The 26,357-nt window shown below is 36.5% G+C and overlaps 1 protein-coding gene and 1 long non-coding RNA gene across 9 annotated transcripts; one reads left to right on the plus strand and one right to left on the minus strand.

Annotated features, from left to right (window-relative positions):
* On the plus strand, positions 1–22,981 carry LOC121254910. The gene is made up of 3 exons (XR_005938744.1): positions 1–12; positions 10,799–10,804; positions 22,850–22,981. It is a non-coding gene; the product is annotated as an uncharacterized LOC121254910 (long non-coding RNA).
* On the minus strand, positions 18,144–26,325 carry LOC121254908 (GDSL esterase/lipase At3g27950-like). 8 transcript variants are annotated; one of them, XR_005938743.1, is made up of 8 exons: positions 26,162–26,320; positions 26,077–26,082; positions 25,622–25,913; positions 25,166–25,375; positions 24,859–25,031; positions 23,128–23,398; positions 22,471–22,807; positions 20,178–20,297 (listed from the first exon to the last, which is right to left on the minus strand). XR_005938743.1 is itself a non-coding variant. In XM_041155137.1 (7 exons), the coding sequence occupies exons 1-6, from the start codon at positions 22,188–22,190 to the stop codon at positions 19,633–19,635; spliced, it is 1,422 nt and encodes a 473-aa protein (XP_041011071.1). In that variant the 5' UTR covers positions 22,191–22,459; the 3' UTR covers positions 18,144–18,810; positions 19,586–19,632. The 8 variants fall into 8 exon arrangements, 6 of the variants coding, with proteins under 6 accessions (XP_041011071.1, XP_041011070.1, XP_041011073.1 ...); XM_041155137.1 differs by lacking the exons at positions 22,471–22,807; positions 23,128–23,398; positions 24,859–25,031; ... (2 more) ...; positions 26,077–26,082; positions 26,162–26,320 and adding exons at positions 18,144–18,810; positions 19,586–19,883; positions 20,577–20,743; ... (1 more) ...; positions 21,504–22,010; positions 22,175–22,459 and having other exon boundaries at positions 20,027–20,297; XM_041155136.1 differs by lacking the exons at positions 22,471–22,807; positions 23,128–23,398; positions 24,859–25,031; ... (2 more) ...; positions 26,077–26,082; positions 26,162–26,320 and adding exons at positions 18,144–18,896; positions 19,586–19,883; positions 20,577–20,743; ... (1 more) ...; positions 21,504–22,010; positions 22,175–22,459 and having other exon boundaries at positions 20,027–20,297.
* Positions 26,326–26,357: the final 32 nt, after the last annotated feature.

The following is a 26,357-nucleotide window of genomic DNA, read 5'->3' on the forward strand; positions in this document are numbered from 1 at the left end:
TGAATAAGAAGCGTCTAGACAAGTCTTGAATAAAGAAAAGACTTCAATTTATTTTAGCAAGAACACGGCTACTGAGGCATAAAGAGCAATCCTAAGAATGGCTGGGGTAAAGTCTACTAGAGTTTTTGAGAAATATCTTAGGTTACTTGCAGTGGTGGGAAGATAAAAGATAACAGCTTTTCACTCTCTTATTGATAGAACTTGGGCAAGAATTACTAATTGGAAGACAAAGTTCCTGCCAGCATCAGGGAAAGAAGTGTTGTTAAAGGCTATTCTTCAAGCAATCCCTACCTATACCATGGGGATTTTCTTACTCCCTTTTTCAATCAATCAAAGACTAAACAAGTTGCTTAAAAGGTTTTGGTAGAGATACAATGAGGATCACTCAAAAATTCAGTGGGTGAAAATTGAACCAGATGAGTCATCCAAAAGACAAAGGTGGGCTGTGATTTCAAGATTTCAAGAGTTTCAATTTGGCCATGCTTTCCAAGCAAAGTTGGAGAACAATTTAAAATCCAAATTCTTTGCTAGCATAGGTTTTCAAGTAGAAATATTTCAGGAAAGTAAATATGTTGGAAGCTAAACTGGGGTCAGGGTCTTCTTATGCTTGGAGGAGCATTTATGCAGGTTTGTAGCTGCTCAAAAAGGGACTATTTTGGAGGATTGGCAAAGGTAAAAGTGTAAACATTTGGATAGATAGGTGGCTGCCAAGACCACAATCTTACAAAGTGGTATCATCTAGAGCTGATTTAGAATGCTGTGAGAAAGTGGCTGATTTAATTGATCCTGATATGAAGCAGTGGAAGGAAGAGTCATTGCAATAGTTGTTCTCTACTCAAGAAGTTGAGCTGATCAAGTCCATACCAATTAGTCTTGGTAACAGGGCAGATAAACTAGTATGGTTACATATTGTGGATGGCAATTATTTTGTCAGAAGTGAAGATGTTCATTTGGAGGACTTGTAGTGAAGCTCTCCCCACTCTGTCCAGTTTAAGGAAAAGAAAAGTGGTTGAGGACAACTTATGCCTCATTTGTAGATTGGAGCCTAAGACCTCATGACATGTTTTATGTGAGTGTGGTGCTGCTAGAGATGTGTGGAGCCAAAGCTGTAGAAAAGTCCAAAAGATGGTATGCCACAATGAGTTCTTTCGGAACAATATGGTTAATCTTCTCAAACAAGAGGAACTTGAGGAGGCTGCTATAATATCGAGATTGATTTAGACTATAAGAAATGAGTTTTCACATGGGAAAGGCTTCAAACATTCTACTCTTCTGCTAAAAAAGGCTAGTGATGAATTGGAGTTATTTAAAAACTCAAGATAGCTATCTTAGAAGAGATCCATTCAAACGGCGCAACCTAAGTGGTAGAAACCAAGGGAAGGAGTAGACAAACTGAACTGAGATGTTGCTGTAAATAGTGCAGAAGGCAGAATTGACACAGGTGTGATTGCTAGGAACTTTAAGGGACAGTTCATTGGCACTCTTAGAGCCTCGAGAAGTCTGAGTGGTAACTCATTTGATGCTTAAGCTCATGCCCTGGTGTTAGTTGCTTTTTTTGCAAAGAAATGGGCTTAACACAGATTATTGTAGAGGGTGATGCATTGCAAGTGGTGAACTTGTTGAAGAAGAACAAATCAAATTGGAGCTTAGGGGGTTTACTGATAAAGGATGCAAGGAGAATTTTGCATTCTTTCGCCTCTTGGTTAGTGACACATACCAACAGAGGTGCTAATGTGACTGCTCATCACCTTGCTAAAGATGCTCTCAATGTTGACAAAGACTTATTTGATTTGGAGGATTATCCTCAATGTATTCATTCCACTGTTTTAAGTGAGATGTTGTAAGTGTTCAGCATTAATAAAGATTAGTTTCATTAAAAAAAAAAATGATGAAGCGGAGAAGCTATGATAAAATAGTTAGAAGGCACCTACCTGATTACCTAGGATATAAGATAAAATATGACAAACTAACAACCACTAAACATAATTGTCTTCCCATAGAATAAAATAAATCATCTATGGGTGAATAATAATCTACCACATCGGCCAGAACTGACTAGAATAGGCCGTTGGATATCGAAACAGACTGAAATCAGTAGAGAACTAATTGGTCAGCCGCCCAACGAGATAGAATCTTATGCTATTTTTTATGCCTCAAAGTTTGCTATGGAGCTTGGTTCCCAACAAATTACACTACAACACAATTTGTCTTTTGTGACAGAGGAAACTGTCACAAAAAATAACCAAAATGTCACTAAAGATATTTGGTAACAGTTTGAAACCGTCACCACGACCGTCACCTAATGTGCATCACAGAAACAATTGGTGACTGTTTACTGTTGAACCGTCACTAAAAATATTTTTAGTGACTGTTGGAGGTGTTTGGTGTAACGTTCGAATGTTCCTTTTTTGTGACGGTTGAGATCTGTTATAGAAAGTAACGTTCAGAAGTCCAATCGAACGTTCGAACGTCAACCAATGTTCAAACGTAACGAGTATAAAGTTCGGACGTTAGTTTGAATGTTAACAAAGAAGTGTTCGAACACAAGTGGTACGTTCAGAGGTTTGTTCGAACGATAATCGTTTAAGCATTCGAACATTTTATTTATTTGAGGGTGAGTACGTTTGAACGTTGAGTCGTACATTCGAACGTTCGAATGTGAACCAATGTTCTAACGTTTTTTATTTACATTCGAACGTACAGATCAGAAATACTAATTTTATAAAATTAAAAAACATATCAATTGTATCATTACACATCATCATTTAACAACTAAAAATGTCTTATAAAGTTTCAAAATTAGATATTAAAAGTTATATACACTGATAAAATTGATACAATTCATTTCTTCTTCTTTCCTCGCCCACAACGATTCTGTTGCAATGAGATAACACGCTACATTTGTACCATCATCTCCCAATGCACTTGCTCTTAGATTTCACTACGTATTCTTTCCTCCTAGTCTCTCTGTTGATCCTGCAAACGCGTCTCTAAATGAGACTATCACTCTAAGAGGGACTCCAACTCTTGTTGTCTTGACCTCATATACTCATTTTCGCGCCGTGCAGCTTCTAAGTCTTTGGTAAGATTATTAATTTTTGAAGCCGATGAGGTTGATGAGGATGAATTGGAATGCTTGACAGGTCATCCCAAACCTTTTACCGTACTAGACTTGGGTCCGAGCACTTGTGTAAATATGTTTATGTCACTCAGAGAGGATTCCCCAAAAGCTAACTGCATCTCCATCATTTTTTCTTGTAATTTGAAAGAAAACACACAATAGGTAACATATTAAAAGAAATACAAATAAAAAATAAATTATTCACATGTTGTATAATTTATTTAACAAAATTAACACCGCTTACATAATTATCTGCAGCGGTAGGATTCATCCACTCACGACGCTCATTAGTGTGAGCAGCAGCATAGATATGAATGAAAGAAAAGTTTTTAGGATCATCACATTTCTAACAAAGCGATATTAGCAATTTTAAAAAGATAATGTTAGTACTTAAATAAAAGAATATCAAAAAAATAAATGAATTCTATAATTTATTAATTATCATTTTATCAGTAAAACGGTGGAATGACCTTGAACCGGCACGGTGGTGGACAGTCAGAGCGGATCTATTCTGTAAATTTGTCAAACTTAAGTACTACAAAATTAATTAAGAATGTTAATTGTAATATATATACATATAACATATAGAACGAATATAAATGTAAATAATTAAATGATATAAATCTAGAATACTTGATAATCTGGAGTTGTGAAAAGATCACAACACTTTCTCCAATAACTTCATCTGCTAGAAAGGGGACTGCATAGCCTCTTCCAACATCTCAAACTTTTTTAAGTGGTCATGACATCATCCATTGTGACTTCGGAATAATGTAGCCATCAACTCATTCACAATTCTTGAATCCTCGCTATGGCCAAAGTCGAGATCGAATTTATCCTAATAAGTGAATTACGTTAAAAATATGATATACTAATCTAGGTGAAAAAAATGTACACTTAAAGTAAACTCACTAGCACATGACTCCGAATGTGCTCCTTAATCTCATTCGGAACATCTCGCCATGTTCGCACATAAAATGGAGTATAAGCTCAGACTACTGTGCCAATATAGGAGGAAATCGCTCCTGCACCATCATCCATTCCTCCAGTGGAATTATCAGGAATGGTGACTTTAAGTTTTTTGTGCCTTCTATTTTTTTCAAGAGAAAGGTCACGTATACAACCATGACTGCGATGAGCGGATGTATCAACTAATAGATAATAGTATAATTATAGTTATATATTTATTGAGACAAAAGTATTAATATATAATTAATTATCAACAACATTTCCTTACTGGTAGGTGTCAACTGGTTGTCATTCTCTTGCGTGTTAACTTGATCTTCAAGAGCGAATTCCTCGAGTATGGAGTCCTCAATAGGTTCAAGACTTAGACTTGGCAGAAGAGGCATATTTTTTCATTGTCGTTTTGGCGGCATCCTTGAAAATGATTAATATGATAAAAAAAATTAATTAGAAGAAATTATGAAAAGTATAATATTCTATAGTCACCTATCTAAATAAAATATTTAGTACTTTTATTCTTCATCTTCGGATGTATTTTTCATGCTTGTTTCAGCATCTCCCTTAATAACATATTTGTCATCATCATCAACCTCTTCTTCGTCCTCCTTATCCACTTCATCCCTGGATTCTTCTTCGTCTTCCTCCTCACTTACTTGAATTGAATGATCATTTAATACAAACAGGTCGAGATGGACAAGTGGGACATCATCTCTATACAAGGGGAGCAACTCGAGTGCAACGAGGTCAACAAACAAGTTAATACCCTCTCCACCTTCTTGGTTGGCCTCTACAATCAGAGTGTCATCTTCATCTCTACTATTCTCGTAATCCGCACTCGTTCCTGCTTCATATATATATATCAAGGGACAAATTTTTGTATGACTCGCCAAGTTATCTCTCCACTATATTCATCAGCGCTTTTCATTTGATCAATCAAGTAATAGACTTGGGTAACTTGACAAGCCAATACGAATGGATCATCTTCGTACCATTTAGATGCCGTATTAGCACTTGTAAAGTGATTATCCCAATGTATTGAAACTCAACCACCACCTAGATCTCACCAATCATATTTAAAGACATATGTTACAGACCCACCCAGGTATTTCAATCCGATAATATCATGTATGACACCATAATAGTCAATATCATTTGTTCCATGACTCCCTTCGACTTACACATTTTGATTCTTTCTATTACGTTCACAGTTCAGAGTATGAAATCTATAACCTCGAACCGTGCATGCAGTGTATCGAAGTGCTTTATTTGAGAGACCATGGGCCAATCTATATAATTCAGAAGAAACTGATCCGAGATCATGAGCACGTTGTTCCAAAATTTATCAATTGAAATAGTATATACTTATTAAAAGTTACCCAAACTTGAAAGTTTCAAAATCTAACATATATGTAATTTTAGTTCATACACGTTGTTCAAACCATCCGAGAAATTCTTCCTCATATCTTGCCTCTATATTCTCTACACCTTTTGTCCTAAGTTTGTCCATGTGCTCATTGTATATAAGTGCAAAAGAATATTATTTTGAGTACAAAAATTATAGTTAAACTTTTTTAACTAGAATTATTCGAAGCATACAACGACATACCTGAGATAGTCATCAATCTCCCGACAATTATTTAGCACGTACTACTGAATTTTAGTCAACTCTCCATCAATTAAATAGTAACCCATTTGTGCACCTAAGGGTCGTACATTCTAAGAAAACACTAATAGCTCACGAGGAGACGGAGTAGCAAGATTAGCATTTCACTCTTGACGATTAAATTGTGTCTCAACACCACAAAGATATAGAGAGCAAAATGTTAACTATTCATCGTGTATATAGGCCTCTGCTATTGAACCCTCAGCTCTGGCTTTATTTCCAACAGTGCGCTTCAGTCTACCTAAATATCTTTCAACTGGATACATCCAACGGAGCTGCACCAGTCCACCCAACAGTACCTCTCGCGGTAAATGTATTGCTAAATAGACCATGACATCAAAAAATGATGGTGAAAAGATCAACGTCTTCTTCCATCTTTCGCAACATATCTCGATTTACTACCCGAGCGCACAAATCTTTAAAAAACATACAGAGTTCGGATATGGCGATACTTACATTAGATGTTAGCTTCCCACGACTTCCCACTGGTAATAACTTCCGCAAAAATACATAACAGTCGTGACTTTTCAGTCAACTAATTTTTCAGTCATCAAGGCTCACACATCTACCAATATTTGAAGCATAACTATCTGGCAACTTAATTGTTATTATATATCTTAGTTACTTATTAATTGATACTTATTTATCCCTTATTATTTATATTATAACTCAATATAAATTGATTTATTTTAATTACTTACAAAAGTAATCCCATATTAGTTATAATTAGTTATTATGTCTAAAATATTTACTAACATTTATATACTTAATTTCTAATGAAGCATTTATTCGATCCTTATTTATTTAGTCTCTATTTTATTTTAAATAAGTATATTTATTTATTTCAACTCTCTACTTATTTGGTGGGTTCAAGACTTTTTTTTTTTTGAAGAGTATTTTACTTTCATTATATATATATATATATATATATTGATTTGGAACCTCATAATGGTAGGAATATTTAATAAGTTATTATTAATTATAGTTTTTTTTTTTTTAGAAAGAGTTAGGGCTACCTGTCCAAGAGTGACCATTCTCTAATTTTATTAATAACCCTCACTTGTGGTGGAGGAAAACCGTGGTTACTGATCAAACGTCTGGGGATTACAAAAAAGAAGCCCAACATGCAAAAAAAAAAAAAAGGACCAAACCAAAGTAGAAACAAAAGCAACAAAACACAAGCAACAAAATAATAATAAAAAAACCGAACCTGACTAAAACGAAGCGAAGGCATCCCGGAGTAATCCATGTGAATAAGCCCTCGCAGCACTCGGGGAGTCTCCATCAAATGGGAAAAAACCGAATCAACACCAGAAGCCCCTTGTTCTTCCAACCAATCTGCAACTTTATTTCCCTCACGAAAAACATGATGAACCGAACAATTCTTGGTACTCATAATGTCAAGAATTTCCTCCCAAAATTCCTCCAAGTACTATACCCAACATCTTTTACTCCTCCACTAAGAAATGTCAGTCATAGAATCAAGTTCAATTTTCACATAATTGAGAGATAAAGATTTACAAACCTGGAGCCCATGAAGGAGAGCTAAAAGCTCTGCCTGGCTATTAAAACTTGTGCTAATGAAAGAAGACAATGCATGTATTAAAGTACCATGATCATTTCAAATAATCACACCCACACTTGAGGCGCCTGGGTTACCCAAACTACTACCTTCTGTGTTTAGTTTAACCTAACCAGCTGATGGACGTTGCCAAGAAATAGCTTTGCATTGCCGTACAGGAGGAAGCGCATGCTGGACATTCAAGCTCTCCAGTACCTATAAATCAAAATGAGAAATGTGAGAACTATTATACATATCACGACATATAAGACTAATCCACTGACGAATAGAATGAATAATATCATAGGCAGATTCGAAGTGTCCCTCCATGCGCGCCAAACAACGCCTATGCCAAATTTTCCAAGTAAGGACAGTTGGAATAATCCCCACAAATATGCCAACTTGAGACAATGATTTCGCATGGCGAAACCAAGTATGCACCGTGTCTTTCCAATTATGGCCAATCGGAATACCAAAGATAGCTCCAAAATAATGTCAAACTGCATTGGCAATTTCACCTGCAAACAAAACGTGATTCTGATCTTCATAGTGACCGTTAGCACAACAATCATAACGAGAAATAATAGGAATGCCAATACGGCGAAAATGATGATCCACACTCAAGGCCATATTCCAAGCTTTCCACATATTGATGGACATTTTAAGAGGAAGATTCTTATGCCACATCCAAGAATGCCCTTCAAGAGTGCCTCCCCTGATACGAACACAATCCCAAACTGACTTGGAGGAAAACAGGTAGTTATCATTTTTTGTCCAAATCAGCACATCTAGACCTGGTTTATTTTTACAAATATCCTCTAAGATGCCGTCAAGATTTTCCGGGCCCACTAACTGAAGAATAATATCCACATCCCAACTATTTGATAATTTGCAATCCTTAACTTGAAGAAAAAGATTACCCACAATTTGCATATCATTAAAGTCCGTTATCCCGCCATTTGTCATACCAGAAGAAAACATTTACATCCTTAAGGCGCCACTTAGCATTATTCAAGACCATGAGAAGGGTTTTAACAATCATTTTCCAAAACCTTGTACCCCTAGTTGAGTCAATCAAAGGCCAAGGCTTAGCACCCACATACTTACCCTTAAAAAAATTGGTCTATAAAGAGTTACCTTGAATGAGATTCTGAGCAAATCTAGTGTGGAGGGCTTGTTGCATATCATCAAGATGTCTTAGACCCAAACCACCTTCCTCAACAGGACGGCAAATAGAATTCCAGGCCACCCATTTTTTCTTATCTTTGCCATTTGCCTCCCCCCAAAAGATTATGTTCATCATGCGATGGAGGGTTTTGATAATAGATTACGGGACCTGTAAAACAACAAAGAGATGAAGGGCCATACTAGAAAGAACATGCCATAATAAGATAGTTGGGCACCCGCCGAAAGAAGTTTCATCTTCCACCCCGATATTTTCTTCTGGACTTTGGACACCATATCTTCCAAATGCACATGTTTGAGTCGACCCAAGATAATAGGCACACCAAGATATTTAAAGGGGAAAGATCCTTCCAAAAATCCTGTCTTCCGTAACAACGAGCTCTTACGAGCTAAGGGAATTTTTTAGGAGCAAAAAATGGCAGATTTAGATTGATTTATGCATTGATGTGACCAATGCATAAAGAACCTCTAGAAGAAAAGACAAATCCACTCTATTATAAGCCTTAGTCATATCTAGTTTAATCATGATATTACCACCGTGGGCCTTCTTATTTATGGAATGAACCATTTTCTACGTAAAACTAATATTTTCAAAGATACGTCGCCCCAGTATGAAAGCGCCTTGTGCCCACGTGATCATTCTTGATAGTAGACTTTTCAAGCGATTAACAATGATTTTGGAGCATATTTTATAGAAAACCGAGCAGATGTTAATGGGCTTAAACTTATCAAAACTAAAAGGTATATCAACCTTCAGAATTAAGACAAGAAAATAAGCTGTAAAAAATCTCGGAAGCTATTTAGAAACAAAAAATTCAGAAATGGCTTCCAAGACATCTTCTTTCACCACCTCCCAACAACTTTTGAAGAAACCCGAACCAAACCCATCAAGTCCCAGAGTACTATTAGACGGTATAGAGAAAAGAGCCGAGAAAACTTCACTCATAGAAGGAACAGAGCCCAGTCTTGAATTATCAGTGTCCAAGATAACAGGTCAAATAAGAGTCGACAAATCAGGTACTGCTCTAGTCGGCACCGTTTGCAGAAAATTAGAAAAAGAATCCATAGCCCCCTGATGAATACTCTCTGGTGAATTAAAACTAACCCCATTCGAATACCTCATTTCCACCACTTGTTTGCGTCGTTTATTGGCTAGGCAAGCGTGGAAAAATTTCATGTTACGATCACCTTCCATTTGCCATTTTAACTTAGACATTTGGGCTAATTTGGTATCTTCTCGGTGGATCCAATTGTCCAATTTTGCAAACGAGAAAAGAAGATCCCTTTCCATCTCTTCATCCCAGCTTTGATGTAGTTTAGTTTCAAGCTCCTTAATATGACTCTCAAGAAGATTAATATGAGTAATGGTTCGACCGAAAACCTATTTGTTCCATTCACGCAAAGCAACTTTAGTTGTCTTCAACTTTGCTGCCAACTTAGAAAGTCCCTGGCCAACAACAGACCCAGACCAAGCCTGACAAACACATTCTAAAAACTACGGGTGGTCCACCCACATTTGTTGAAAATGAAAAGGCAAGGGGTCATAAGAGAAATGATCCATCTTGAATTCAATAACCATAGGAGGATGATCAGATGTAATGCATGGGAGATAGGAATAGACAGCATGCGGAAATGAAGAGAGCAAAGAAACATCAATGAAAACCCAATCTGACTTCGCCCAAGACCGAGTGAGACCTGATTGACCATTGCAGAATTTGGTCGCAGACACCCACCCATTCTCTCCGAACTATTTCAAATAAATTTAAAGTCACCAGCAAAAATACAAGGCTCCGAACTATACATGCTTTGATGATCAAAACAAGATAGAACTTAAAACTAATCATGGCATGTTTTTCATCTTAATCTAAACCTTCATAAATAATCCTATGATCAAACTATACCATATTTAATCTTAACCCTATCCTAAATATACAATTCGGCTACTAAGGATCCTTATGGTAAAATGACTACTAACATCTTTAACATAAAAAATAACAAAGAAACTAAGATCAAGAGAGGGAAAAAGATTGGAGCCCTTGAAGCTTCTCACTCAAACTCTAAGAACTCTCAAGAACACTTAAAGAAAAGGGAGGAAGTGAAGTGAATTGAGGAAGAAGTGAGGTGAAGAGAGGTTTATATAGCCATGGAGATAAGGGTGGTGTTGGGCTTGGGTGCTTCCTCATTTGGCGGTTTGGGTGGTGGCTCATGATGCCTCTCAAACTTAGCTCCTCCATGTAGGTTGGCATGATGGTGTCTAGGTTGTAAGAGAATCAACCAAAGGAGAAGAGAGAGAGAGAGAGAGAAAGTTGTCGTGTGGGTGGTGGAGAGAGAAAAGGTGATGTAATTAATACTAGGGTTTAAGCCTTTAATGACCGGCAGTTAGGGTTAGGACAAGGGTTAGCAATTTTGTCTTATTCTCGTCTTACTCCCTTGGTTTCTAGTGGCTAGGCAAAGTGTAATCAAGTGCCCTCTATGGTGGCTCAAATGGTGGTGATTGGACAATTGAGAGGTGGCCTAAGATAGAAAAAATAAAATAAATAGAAAAACAAAATACATAAGGGTTGGCCAAAATTCCCAAGGGCAAAATTGGCATTTTGAAAATATTTAGGGCTTCGCCTAGAGTTTTTAACAGATAATTCATGGAACTAAAGACAGAATCATCCTTGAAAATAACCTGGGCTAAGGGTATTTTGGTCCATTGAATACAAAATACATAGGGTTGCCAAATGAAACAGTTTTAGGGTTTGACATTTCACCACACAAAATGACACGTATTAAGGCTCAATAAAAATGCAAGTATGGCTAATGAATGCTAGAAATGGATGATCAAAGAAGGAAAATTCAAATCAAAGCTCGAAGAAAGAAATTGAACTACGCTTGCCTAACGAAAGTCAATATTGTTCTAAGTAAGCGAGTTATCCTTCTAAAATCTAGGGTTAACTTAAGAGTTAACTTAATGGCGTAAGGAAGTGGGGTGTTACACTTCTCACCTCGGCAAACACTATAAAAGAGCATGAACCTTACTGCTTCAGAGAGCAGAAGTGCTTGCCACCTCGCCAAACATCATGGGACGTAAAGTGCTCATCTCTTAGGCAAGCAATATGAAGAACAAAAGTGCTTACCCCCAAGTGAGCACCACAGGAGCAAAAGTGCTTGCACCCTAGGCAAGCGCCATGAAAAGCAAAAGTGCTAGCCACCTAGGTGAGTACAACGGGAGAAAAAAGTGTTTGTCACCTCGGCGAGCACCTTGGATGAGGCACAATGCTTCTCACCTTGAAAAGCATTGGGAAAGAGCATGAACCTCACCTCACCACCTCCGCACGTGAAGAGGGAAAGTGCTCGCCCCCAAAGCAAGTACTATGGAGAGCAAAAATGCTTGCCACCCAAGCTAGCATCATAGGAGCAAAGTGCTAGCCACCTTGGCCATCATTATGGGGGCAAAAGTTCTCACCACCTAGGCAAGCACCATTGGAGGCAAAGTGCTCATCTCCTTTGCAAGTACAGTGAATGAGCATGAAACTCACCACTCAATGAGAATCGTGGAAAGGGATAGTGCATGCCCTCGCCTGAGCACCATGGAGGGAAAAAGTGCTCACCACCTCGGTGAGCATCATGGAAGGCAAAGTGCTCGCCCTTTAGGCCACGCTCTGGTCCATCCCTTGGTCGATCTAGACCCACAGTGACATAGTCCATCTTTTGGTCGATCTAGATACACGGTAATGTCTTGGTCCATCTCTGGGTCAATTTGGACCCACATTGATGCCATGGGTCAATTTTGACACAAGATATTGTTGTTTTCATGGGCTTTACACTAAGGACCCACGACGCTACTATTGGTCTGGTTTTGAATCTCAAACAACATTGTTGCTAGTAATGTAGGGTGATTTCAACAGAAAAAGAGAAGAATATGCAAAAAGACTTACGAGATTGTTTGGCTATAGGAGAGTATGATGAAGCTCGAGTGACTAAGGTGTTCTCGTAGTCTTTAGTAGTTGTGCTAACACAGGAGGCACTAGAGTGGCAAAGGCAAAGAGTGGGTCTTGGAATGTTCTGGAACATTTAGAGGGTTTGGGACGTATTGGCGAAGAGATTTCATGTACTATTTGGAATTTGAATTCAAATTCAAAGGGGGAAAAGTAATGAACAGTAGCTATCACCATTTAGGATGACATTGCACGTACACATGTATGTGCCATGTTAACTCGTAAGCTGTTACCCGTAAACCTCCCTTGGAAGTATCATTAGTGTTAAGAGCATGCACATACCAACCCCTATAAATTTTCCTAAATTTTAGATAAAATACACTATTCCTAAATTGTTATCCAAAATTTTACTAATCTTTCAAAAACTTCATACATCTTATTCCCTATACTTTCTCTATTCTATTAAAATAATCTTTCTCTATTCTTTCTTTATTATTTTTTTCCTCTTACTTCCATTTACGATCTTAATTACTCACTATTTTGTCTTTTTTCTTATGTTGAGCAATATCAACTTGTATGTAAATTTTAAATAGGAAGCTAATTTTTTATCCTGGGTACGAGAATAGTTTTGAAATTATTAGGATTTTACAAATAATAAATATTCACATTTTTCCAATAGCATTTTATTTGTAACGGATAAATAAAAAACAAGATTATGATTTTTGCCCAAATATAATGGTGATTGAAATGATTTAAACTTTAGGAACACCCGAAGGAAACAAATAGATAAATTCCACGTTTCATAAACTGCGGATTCATTCTCAATAACGGAAATAGTTAATAAAAAGAGAATGTGTACTAGATTGAATATTTTCTACATACAAGTACTACTATTTCCCATACACCAACCCCAAAACACAAATTATATGTGCGAATAACAAAACTATATTATAATTACAAGTACTGAAACTGCCCATACATCGGCCCCAAAAGTTTAGTAACATGTTGCAATAAGATTGCTCAGAAATTTCTTAAATAAATTGTTAAAACAAATAATCACGACATTGAAATTGCTATAATGAAACTAGTTTTCTCTTATGCCTCTTTGAAAATTTTCTTGTCAATGTCAACTGATTTGGATATCCATTAACGCTTTTATCTTTAGAAGTTTGATTGTTAATCGGTTAATTGTCTTTTGGCGTTATGCTGGTATTTCTGGATTATACCAACAGAAAACCCCGCAAGGCTACCCATCCTGTAAAATTGAACAGTACTGTAATCTGTAAGCACAACAGTACCAACACATATAAGCAAATAAGACCACCAACAAATGAAAAGTATCTCATAGTTTTGGCAACTTAAAAATCGGTGCCCCTCATTATCATCCGTATGAGCAGTTCTTCGACATGCTTTAATACCACAATAACATAGTGGGTATTCATTTTGATGATAGTTTACTGAGCGTGAGATATTACTAGTATTATTACGTGACCCAGGCATTGGGTAGTGTGGTCTTTTGTTTTGCTTCAAGTCTGTACACAAGCAATGAGGATAGTTCTTATCTTTAGTAGAAATTAAATTCCAAAGTTTTTTACTACAATTCACAAAATCTTGATTGGCCGACAATGTCCTCAATGGTTGCAACAATTTGTTGTCAATATTCATTGGTCGTTTGAGCTATCCTGCCATAGAGTTTTTGTCCATTTCCGTTGTCGACACTGAAATTTCTCTTGCCAAACCCCGAAACATACCCAAACCATTAACCCAAGAAAGTAGCTCAAGAAAAGAAATGGTAACACATAGGTAGTGGCAACATCCTCCATACCTGCAACAATTAGTTGCCAGTAGTGATTGGCCGTTTGGGTTACCCTACCAAGGAGTATGTTATAAATTTCTTATATTTCCACTCAAGTTTATTATCATTACAGCTGAGGGGAATACACAACCAAAATCAAACTAAAGAAGAAAAGCATCCAACAAAAAAATACATTTCCTATCATGTCTAAACAGTTGAACAACTTGATCTATATTTTTAAGCAGGATGAAATATCACAGCATGGATGGTATCTCAGCACAACAAGTCAAAGAAGTAAATAATCCAACCAAGCAAAGAACTGGGCGCTTATAAAGATAATGAACATTTTAGGTTGAAAGAGCATTTCCAAATTCACAGCATAACTTTGAAAATAACAAACTACAATTTTTAAACAAAACTAAAGGACAACCAACTATACAAAGCTTTTAGGTTTGAAGAAGATGAAATGATGTTCACCATAGATATCTCACATCAAAACTAGTGAAATAAGAAACTAATAAAAGGATAAAAAATGAATATCACAACCCAATCACAACTAAATAGCAATAATACCAAAGTAATCCAACTTTCACAAAACTAAATGGAATGCCTATAGTGTAGTAGAATACCTAAATCACAAACTAAACAACATGCCTATAGTGTAGTAGAATACCTAAATCACAAAAATGAATACCAAGTTTCACAAAACTGAACAACATGCCTATAGATATCTCACATCCAAGTTTTACAAAACTTAACAACATGTATAAAATTTTGTGATTTAGGTAAGCATGCCTGTAGATATCTCACATCCATCTTTTTTGAACAACATCTCTAAATTGTTAAGCTAGATGAAATATCACAGCATAGATATATCACAACTCTAATATTTCAAAGAAGTAAATAATTCAACCAAGCAAAAAACTTCACAACTAGGGGGCTTATAAAAAATAATCAAGACTTTAGGTTGAAACAGCATGGATAAGTCACAAGATAAGTATGAAAATAATACTTTCAAGTTTAAACACAACTGAATAGCAAAGAGATGAAACTAATCCAACTAACAAAACTAAATAGCAGAACAGTAAAAATGGTAAAGTAATCCAACCAACAAAACTGAATAGCATGCCTAAATCACAGCAAAGCAGTTGCAATTACAAAAAAGCACATAAATTATAGAACAATGGAAAAACATTTTGGCAGGAGGCTTATAATGGTTTTTTTTATTCAAGCATTGGTAAGCACATAACACAAGTTCGAATAGCTGCAAAATGGGTGTCTTTGTGAAACTTTCATAAAAAATGCAATTCCTAGAAGTTGTGATTTTATACATTTATCATATTTAATTTAACCATCATCATAGCCTAATTACAGCCTAACCATCATTACAACCTAATTACACATACAGCCTCAACGATAGCCTTTACTAAGTCAAGAATTAAAGCTGCAAAGAACAAAACAATGAAAATAAGAAGAAGCAAATAAGGAATCAACAACAAGAACCAGAAAGCCAACAACTGGTGAAGCCAAACAACACAGCAATAGGAGAGCAAAATGAAGTGTCAGCTTGCCCAAACAAAAAACGACGAAGCATATATAAGTAAAATTTTAGATTATATTATTTCCTTATTCGATTGTTAACTTTGAATTTAGAAAAATTTACCAAAATTTACAATTCACAAAAGTTACCATTTTTAACTTTGAAAATAGAAAAAAGTTACCAAACATAGAAAAAAATGGCAAGCTCACTTAAATATATTATAGAACATTTATCCAAACAGAAAGCACTTTCATGTGAAAATCGAAGCAAATTAGCAAGTGAAAATCTTAATAGAATCATACATGTAGAGCTAGATTGAATAAACCCAAGAAAGTGTACACAACATGAATTTCACAAGCAATTCCTCGAAAATGACAAGCTCATTGATTTCAACTACTACACCAGCATCTTAAATTACACAGAGTGAAATGGCAACCTAGATTAAATAAATTACACAACAATTACACAAAATAGAAATCAAACAAGCAGTACAATGTCAATGGCAAGGTAACTGACAGTGAAACAAAGCACATTAGAGTTGCATGTGAAATTCTTCATAGGAATCAAATGGCAAGCTAGATTCAATAAATTATATAAATTTCACAAAATTGAAAGGAAAGGAAGGAGTGAATCTGTATGGATTGGTCATTGACAGTGAAACAAAGCATGTGTTATTTCTAATTCTAAGCACACTAAAATGGCAAAGCTAGATTGAATGCTCATTGACATAAATTTCATGAAACAAAAATCAAACAAGCTGTGAAGGTTGCTGGAACACTCACTGATAGTGAAACAAAGCAGTATGTCAAATTCGTAGCACACTGAAATTGCAAATCTAGATTGAATAGCAAACACATCAATTTCACAAAACACAAAGCAAACAAGCAGTATTTCATGATGGGTTGGTCATTGATTTTACAATTTTTTTTTTTTCCAAAACCTATATAAAAATCGCCATTATAGAAACCCTAAAGAAGCATACACAGAAACCATTTTGGTCTAGTGGCCTAGGGTTTTTGACATCTACCTCAACATTCAACAATGGAGTTACAAAGACCCAAAATTATAGCACATAAACAAAATTAAGCACAAAATTTCTCTCAGAGCTGACGGCATGAGAGATAGGGATTGTGTGTGTGAGTTTGTGAGAGATGAAGTGATTATCGTGAGGTTTTGTGTGAGTTTGTGAGATAGGAATTTTATCTATAGTGAAAAATGTCGTAGGGGCTGTGTCGATGGAAGAGTGCGAGAGAAGCCGATTAGCAACTAGGGCACAAGGGACATCGAAGACATAGGAGGGGAAGAGAGCAAGGATCAGGGAAAAATAATTAAAAATGAGAAAGAGGATGTACAGTGGTTTCCAATAGATAGGGAACAACTATAGCAAGCGTAAACATCAACCCTAAAATAGAGAATCATATGGGAGGACAAAATGCAAGTTTCCCCCAAATCGCATCTCAAGATTTGGAGAAGAAGAATATATAGGGGGCGGATGCCTGTGCTCTAATAGTTAATACCCTATCTTCTAATTCTTAACCTTTAATAATTTATATAATCTAAGCATAAATAATTAGATTAGAAGAAAATACATAATTATTTGGTTTTAATATATATAACTAATTTAAAAATTTATGAAATGTCATATAAAAGTTATTTAAAAATATAAATAGTAAATTCGATCGGTCCAGTCTGGTCCGAATTTCCCAACTTTCTTAGTCTGGACCAGTCGGTCACACCTCTAATACAAAGTGAATCCCACATTATTTATAATTGTTTGAGTGAATCTATCAAACAACATTAAATATTCAATACATATTATGAGACTCATTTTGTGAGTCTGTCTCTTTTCTACCCTAGAACTTAGAGTTTGATTAAAAACTCGAGAATCTAAACCCATCCAAACTCCAAGGAATCTAAATTCATCTAACAAGGGAGCTAGGACAAAGCAATTCCATCGTCAAAGGATGTGAACAGTGTCACCAAATCCATTTTGACCAGAATAGAATATCTCTAATGAGATATCCATGGTAGCAGTATTTTAATTACTTTTAAGTTCAGTAACAAGATTTTCTACAAATTCCTTTTGAATAAAAAATGTGGCTATCAAGGCAAAATAATTGTCGTATATGGTATTTCGGGGTTTTTCTGTCTCAAAGCCCTATGTATAGCTAAAAAAATAGTAAAGAAAATATTCCACAAAATATTTTCATATTTTCAAAAATATGGCCCAAGACCTCTAATGCCACCGGGTCCATAATAGTGGGGTTTGGCACAATCCTGGATCAGTACTGCTTTCAGTCATTGATGCAATTTGAGAAGTCCAAGACTCCCAAGTCTCCATCAGTTATTTTGGAACTAGAACAAGGACAAAACAAAGAGACATTATTTCGAGCAGGTATTTTTCTTTCTTCTGCCTTGTGTTTAGTCGCCACACCAATTGGCCTTGGCTGATTTTATTTCTTACATACAATGCTTACAGGTTTGAGAATAGAACGATTTGAAATAGCACACTGCTGCAGCTGGACGCCCCCCCCCCCCCAAAAAAAAAAAAAATGACATTACTCATGCAGTTGTAGTACAATCCATGCAGAACTCACATTTCATAAGGCTTAAAACTTTGATCCCAATTCAGTACCAAGGTGATGATATTTCTTTGTAATATCTGGATTGTGTTTTTCTTCAGTGGGGTCTTGTTACGCCCATAAGTCACTCCCTTAGCCAAGTTCCACTAGACCACCCAAAACTCTTACTCCTTGTATTGGACCTGTCAATCCTCTCCTACGCTAGAGCCCGCCGGCTGCCTGTGGATGGTCCCAATAGAGAAAAGACGAGCTGCTAACATGGAACGAGCTTTTCTTCCCTTGCTAGCTCTTCTCTCTCTGAGCAGCCTTGAGACATGCTTTGCTATGGTGATTGATATTGGAGCTGTCTGATATTTGGTTGGCTGTCCATTGGTTTGCAGCGTGGAATATAATGCACCACCCAACTGATGTACTCCTAAGAATTTCAACGAGAAGCCTCATCAATTTTAGTCCCCATGCATGGTCACTATCATCCAGCATTAGATAGTAATATACACGGCAAGTAATAACTGTGATATCCATAGTGTCCACAACAACAGCGGAAAACAGTTTCATAAGACCTGCAGGATTCAATACCAACAATACTTGAGAAAAAAGTAATCAATACCAACAAAAGAGAGAATCGGGAAAACCAAGGAGAGCACAGAAGTGCAAGTTACCACCTCATCACTTTGAATCATAGAGATGAAGATCAGAATTTAGCCTACCATGCCGCTTTGCTATGCTAATTAGGGTGAATTTAGAAGAATGTAGACTGCATGCCTACACCGAGTTAAAACAGCAGTCAGAATACCGATTTGGCCCATATGAGATCACCATACTCTCAATAATGGGCAACTTTCCGCCTAGAATACATGTTGACGTGTTCAACAAAATCACAAAACAGAACTGTTATGCTCTATTTTTTTTTTTCTTTTTAATCTTAGATTCCATTGCTGAGTTGCCGACTACTAGCTGCAATGTTGTAGAATACTAGTTCTAACGTTGAAGCACAGATTCTAAGAAAACCCAGAGTACAAACAGAGCAAATTTTCCTCTCTTTGATCATGATGCTAGTAAAAAAAATCTCATTTAAAATAGAAACTAATATTTATCCAATTTCAATGAAGACCCACAAGAAGTTTTCAAATGTCCCCAACTTCAATTAATATAACTACATCATCTCAATCTGTATAAGTCTCAGTTTCAAATGAAATTCAAAATTCTTCTTTATGGGGGAAAAAGAGAACTTATCAACAGAAACACAAACCATAATTACGCAGTCCATAGCTCAAACTGCACTCTTTGGGCTCATGGTCACAAATGAGCAGGCTTGCGACAGGCCTCAGTAATGGGGATAGGAGGGTCAGAGAGCTTGCCATCAAGAATTTGGTTGGCTATCCATCTATTGGCGGCATGAGAATAATGTACGCCATCCCAGCTAATGTAAACTGAAAGGTTGCTACATGAAACCCCAAAAACTTCAGTTCCATTTAGTGCCTTTTCCCCACATCGAACATTGTAATCGCCAAAATGCCCACAACAGTATCCTAGTGGATTAGCAAAACCTGCAAACGCCCAACACCAAAAACTAGAAAATGAATGATATTACAGGATAAAATGAACATGATAGTGGCCAAGCTAAATTATTATTTTTTTTCTTTCATATATTCCTAATGAAACAAAACCAAAGATCATATTTAAAGCTTACCAAGCTTCTTTGCTTCAGAAATCAAATTATACTTGGCTGAGAAAATGTCAGTATAAGTAAGTATTGCATCAGGAAGTTGCACCCTATGTTGGGACACCTTCTCCTGTAGCTGCCTGTTAAATTCTTGCGCTATCTTATTGTGGGAAAGCACACAGCCACTTTCGTCCATATTTTCTGGCTTTGGAGGATAATATGTAACAGAATAAGGCAGGCAGCCAATAGGACCTGTATTATGTATCCAGAATGCTCTTGCTCCAAGTTGGTATAGTTTCTAAAACAGCATATCAGGACAACATCACAAGGTTTAAATGACACAAATCATTGCTGATTACCAAATTGAGTGAGTTAAAACATTGCAAGGAATCATAGAGAAGGTTTGCAGATTAGAGAAGTCCAAAATCAATATGATCAACTGTGCTCTCAATGGCATGCTCCATATAAGTCACAGCTCGCATTTGGATGATCTAAATGATTGATCAATAGTGCCTACTTTGGATCCTAAAATAAGGTATGATTTGTTAAGGAGCTATATAAAAATCAATTTTGTTACCTCCACTGCCTGAGAAAATTGATTGATAATATTTGGTATTGATTCCAGCAGTTGTTTCTCTGTCATTGACGAGAACCCAAAATGAAGATCGTTCTGTCCAATATCCAATGTGTATAGTGCCTTGGAAAAGTCCTCTAGTCTTGGGAGACTGGTGTATGAGTTTCTACCTGACAACCAGAAACTAGTAACTAGTTCTGATCAAGCAAAAGCATAAAGACATATCCCAACTTCATAATAACTATATATCTAACCTTCCCTGTATAGCTCAAATGTGCGAGCTCTGAATTGTTCAAACTGCAAAAGCTGTATGTCAAGAGAGATGGGGCTAAAACCCATCTCATAGATTCTCATATCCACTGGCTGAATTGTAGACCCTCCTGTAGCAAAATTTGCTCCATGTCGAAAATTTGTCCCCATAGAATCCAGATATGCACTCAAGAATGGTAATCTCAGCTTCTCAGCTGCAAACATAGTGTACTAGTCAAAATACATGTGGAGAATGCAACCGTTAGATCTAGTCTTCTGCCTAGGTCCAGATTCACTAGGTTTCATATTTTATAAGCCAGAACGAAGTAATTGGGATCATGATCTATTTTGGATTAATCATTTTTATCTTACGATGCTACACAACGAGAAGACTAGCAAAAACGAGGCTTTTAATGCATTACATGGATTAAAAGCATATCAATCGATCAGAAACGGAACGTGCATTGTATAAACAAACGATGTTTCACAGCAAACATACAAATTCATCAAATTATTTAGCGTTTTTTTGCTGCACAAACTCAATCCTCAAGCATAATCGTCCTAAACCCTCAAATGGGTTATTGTTCCAACACATCGCTACTCTAATTTTCAGACTTACACTACAAAGATCCTTTTTGTTTCCCGAAGGAATTGGTAAAATGGGAAATCAGGAGAAGTCACCTATAAAATCGACGAGGACTAGTCCATCGGAGTACCTCCCCGCGGGTTTACCAAAGAAGGTGTCGCCGTTAGGAGAGAGGAGCCGACGAAACGCCGCAGATTTGCCTCCTGTATCGGAGTTCGAATCACCAAAGTTGAATATCGCCGGAAAATCACAATGACTTGAATTAGCCAATGGGATTTGACCAAGAGTTTTACGGCGCCCAATTGCCAAGAAAATTGAGAACCCAACCACCAGAGAACTTAAAACCGCAACTACTTCCACACTCTTTCTTAGTGTCCAAGGACGACTCCATCTCCTGCCCCGGTCAATGCGTCTCACCGAATAGTCCATCAAACCCCGCAACAAGTTGTTTAGATCTTGTATCTGTTGTGAAAATGGAGTCTTTACGCTGACGATCTTAAACAAATTTACTAATAAAAAATAATCACTCAAACACAAAAGTTTCAATACACTCAACTCTCGCAATCTCGTTACAAGGATATTTACATTTTGCATATATACATCTTAAATAAAATATATTTACATTCGTAAATTGTGTAACTATTGTGTAATTATTTTTAAAAAAATAATAAAATATAAGATTCATATAAAAAAAATTTAATTTTTAAATAATAAATTCTATTCTTTTTTAAAAAGATTACGCTATATTTACACACTTTATAACAACATATAGAATTACTCATATCTCTTGTGCTATATGCTATCTGCTGTCCGATCTCTGAACTTTCAGAAGCATATTTTTATGGACGAAAACTTTTTATACGTGAAGGTCGACAATACATGACAAACTTTGAAGTTGACATAAGTCTTGCACCTGAAGCTATAAAGTAAGCCACCAGAAGAAGTCGACATAAAGTGATCAACTAATTGGTATTTGACACCAAGTGCACTCACATTTTTTGCGCAGACCTAACTGGAATTTACATTTCAAACGTAGCACGGTAGCAGTGCCATTATTAAGACCTTTAAATGCAGCAAAATAAAAATCGAATATTCAAAGACACCAATTGTGAACTCAAACAAAAGGACGAACTTGATGGTTGCATGCTTCAGTTAGGAGAATCAGTCTTGTGACATGCTTTTGTAAGGGAAATTGGGGGATCTGAGAGTGAGCCATCCAGAATGCGGTTAGCTACCCATTTGTTGGCAGCTTCAGTATAATGAGCGCCATCCCAACTAATGTATTTTGAAGTATCATTGCAAGAATCTGCAAAAACTTCAGTTCCATTCACTATCGATGTTTTCCAACATACAGCACCACCTAAATGCCCACAACAGTACGCAAGAGGACCAACAAAACCTGCAATTCACAAATGCTGAGTGAAACCAGTTTTCCATTTAGGCTTCTCTTGTAGTCCCAAAAAGAAAAAATTTAATAAAACCAATGCTGTCGTATGGAAGAGACAGTCAAGTAGTACAGTGGCATCATAGGTCATTTATCTTTAACTTTTGAAGAAACTTATAAGATTTTACACCGATTTGGGTCGTTCCAATTGTGGAAGACATGGTTCAAGAACCTTATGCATGGTTCTAGCAGGTGAAGTTGTGCATCCAAGATTTTTGTAGGCCCACGAATCATGGGTCCTTGTAATCAAAAGGACTAAAAAACTCAAAAGTTACCTTGTTTCTTTGCCTCACTGATGAGAGTGTATTTAGCAGTGTAGATATCAACATAGATGAGCAATGAATGTTGGAGTTGGGACCTCAATTGGAACACCTTATCTTTAAGCTGCTTGTTAAACTCTTGAGCCAACAAATTGTAGGACTTTATGCAGCCATTCTGGTCAGCATTAACAGGCTTGGGAGGATTCTTTACAGAAAAAAGAGGCAAGCAGCCAATGGGACCCGTGTTATGTATCCAAAATGTTCTTGCTCCATATTGGTAGAGTTTCTAAAATATTTTTCCATGTACAAAACAAAGAAACGGTTCACTGGTCAAGTTGTGGGCTTCAACATTAAAATAGTGATAAAGATATCGGTACTCTACCCCACCTTTTGCTCTTAATCCATGAAAATATATTATGTGCAGAATATTTATTAAAGTTCATAGGAATTTCGATTTAAACAATTATAGTAAGAATGATATCATTGATATGTAAGCAACACTTTGATTTAAAGTTCAAAGGAAACTGATTGCTTTTGTTCTGAACAAGATTAGAGCTGGTGAGACATAACGGATATGTATAATTTCCACATGCACATGCTTTAAAAAAAGAAGGGACAATTATATGTTTTTCACTTTGCACTCCTAACTAGCAAAAATTTTGACTTTCACTACTTATATTTTTCAATTGTCACCCTTAGTTGTTAAGATGTAACCTTTGAGATGAAGGAAAAATTAGTCCTGTGGTCAGTTCTTAAGCGGGGGTGACAATGTAAGAAAACAGGTAGTTTAGGATGAAAAAAAACCTTTGGTAGTTAGGAGTGCAAATTGAAAAACAAGTAGTAGTTTGTGTGTAAAAAGTTTAATTCCCAAAAAATAATGCATTCAAGCACAGCGTTTAGGGTAAGAATTCTACTATCAGAGGGACGGATAAGAGAATTGTGTTGTTAATGATTTCTTTACACACGCTTAATGTTTATTGGGATATAAAGAAGCATGGTGGGTAAAATCTTAATCAGGATTTTAATATATTAAGACTAGATTTTAGACCTAAATCAAAACAGATCCAATCTAGAATCTTACAATATAATGATATTATTACTTATTAGGGATCCAGTACTGATTGTATGATCTAGTAGCACCTTGATCTATTTACGATCCCACTGATCATACAACTATTAGATCTTAAACCATTTTCTATTTTTGTCTAATCCATACACATACATATATAAGAGTTGGATGTACAACGATGGTTTAAAAGTTTTAAATCTAGTTGGAGCCAGATGTAGCAAGAAGAGTTGAGAGGAACTATATTCATTAATATCAATAGGAATGAGTAAGAACCCCAATCCTTTTTTGACAAGTAAGAACCCCAATCTTTAAGCTGCACTCCCAAAATTTATGGTTAAAACATAATCCTTGTATATTAATAGTTCGTAAAATCTTTTGATCAATGCTTTTAACTTACAATTTTATGCTGAAGAGCCTCCAACTTATACTAAATAGCATCCTTACTTTAAAAACCTTGTCCAGAAATTCATACTTCTATGGTAGCCATTGGACTAGAACTCTCTTTTTAGCTGAAGCTTAAGTCAACGAAGAAGTGGCCTGTTATGAACGACATAAATAATCATTTGAGTTGCGTTCAGTTCAGTTTACATGCTTCTTGGTCAACTCTCCCACCCCCCTTCCCAGAAAGAAAGGCTGGGCTCCCTTACAAAACATGTAAATGTAATAGGTTAAGTTACCTCGATGGCCAGGGCAAACTGATTGATTATACTGGGGATGGATACCCGCACTTGCTCCTCTGTTGTTGTTAATAGTCCAAAAGTAAGATCATTCTGTCCACTGTCCAATGTGTAAATGGATTTTGAGAATTCCTCTGGTTTTGGGAGGCTGCTTTTGACCCAAGAGCTTTCAGCTGAAATACCAAAAAGCATATATAGACTAATGATAAATAAAAATCCAAAATGGAAAAAGCTTCTCTCTAAATGACAGGACCAGATGGTAAAATATCTCTTACACCAAGAACAATCAGCAATAAGTATTCCTAACCTTGGTTATATAGGTCCTTAGTACGCTCCTTAAATTGTTCAAACTGTGAAAGCTGTATATCCAGAGATAAGGGGTTAAAACCAGCCCCAAATAATTTGGCATCAGCTGGCTGGATTGTAGACCCACTTGCAGCAAAGTTTGTCCCATGTCTAAAATTTGGTCCTATAGAGTCAAGATAAGCCCCCAAGAACGGAAATCCCAACTTCTCAGCTGCAGAAAATGGTTAACAAGTTAAGTATTGTATTTAACTGTTAATGACACTGCATTGCATCGGAAATTAGCACAGACAATCATCACTCGAGGTATAATCATCAGAGATAATAATCCCATTACAGCAGCATTATCTATTCCTTTATCCTCCTTGCTCCAACCAAAACAAAACAAAACACACAACCTTCCATATCCTCTAAATTAGAAGATAAATGAGCAGCCGAGAAAAGCGCGCCACCTGCATACCTATAAAGTCGATGATTAGACGCCCATCAGAATAGCGACCAGAAGGTTTACCGAAGAAAGTCCGACCATTGGGAGAGGGGACTCGACCAAAAGTTGCCGAGACACTGCCTGTATCAGAGTTGGAATCGCCAAAATTATAAATTGCTGGAATGTGACAACCCCATGATGAACCAAGTAATGAAGCAACCAAAACAATTCCGATTGCTGCTGTCTTCACACCCCACCAAGAACCCTCCAATCTCCTACCGAAAAGTCTCAACCAGAGCATTGAATCCACTTAATTCTATCTGACATTTTTATCAAGCGAAGAAATATTACACATTGAAATGGGATCTTGAGCATCGAACTGCTTAATGCAGCAAAATATATGAGTTTGAAACCATGTACAGGTAAGAAAAGTTGAGGAAAGAATGCAAAGAAAAAGTCAATTTCTCGGTTTACAGTTTCTGATTCTATTCTATCTTGGACCGAAGATAAAGCTAAACATCTAATATGCTGATTCTAAATCGAGTAATTTCTGCAAAGAAATCGAAACTATACCTCGGTGTTGATGAGAATCTTGAGAGTTGTCACGATATGCTTGCCTGATTGTCCCTGGAATCTAACACTTAACTGGTTTAGCCATTGTCGGAGACTCGGAGGATTTTAATCCGATAAAAAGTTTGACCATGCTTGATGCCCCGAACATGCCTAGTTGACTTTCGTAAAATTTTTCATAACTACCAACAAGTGATTC

The sequence above is a fragment of the Juglans microcarpa x Juglans regia genome, chromosome 3D (assembly GCF_004785595.1).
Source record: "Juglans microcarpa x Juglans regia isolate MS1-56 chromosome 3D, Jm3101_v1.0, whole genome shotgun sequence".
NCBI lineage: Eukaryota > Viridiplantae > Streptophyta > Magnoliopsida > Fagales > Juglandaceae > Juglans > Juglans microcarpa x Juglans regia.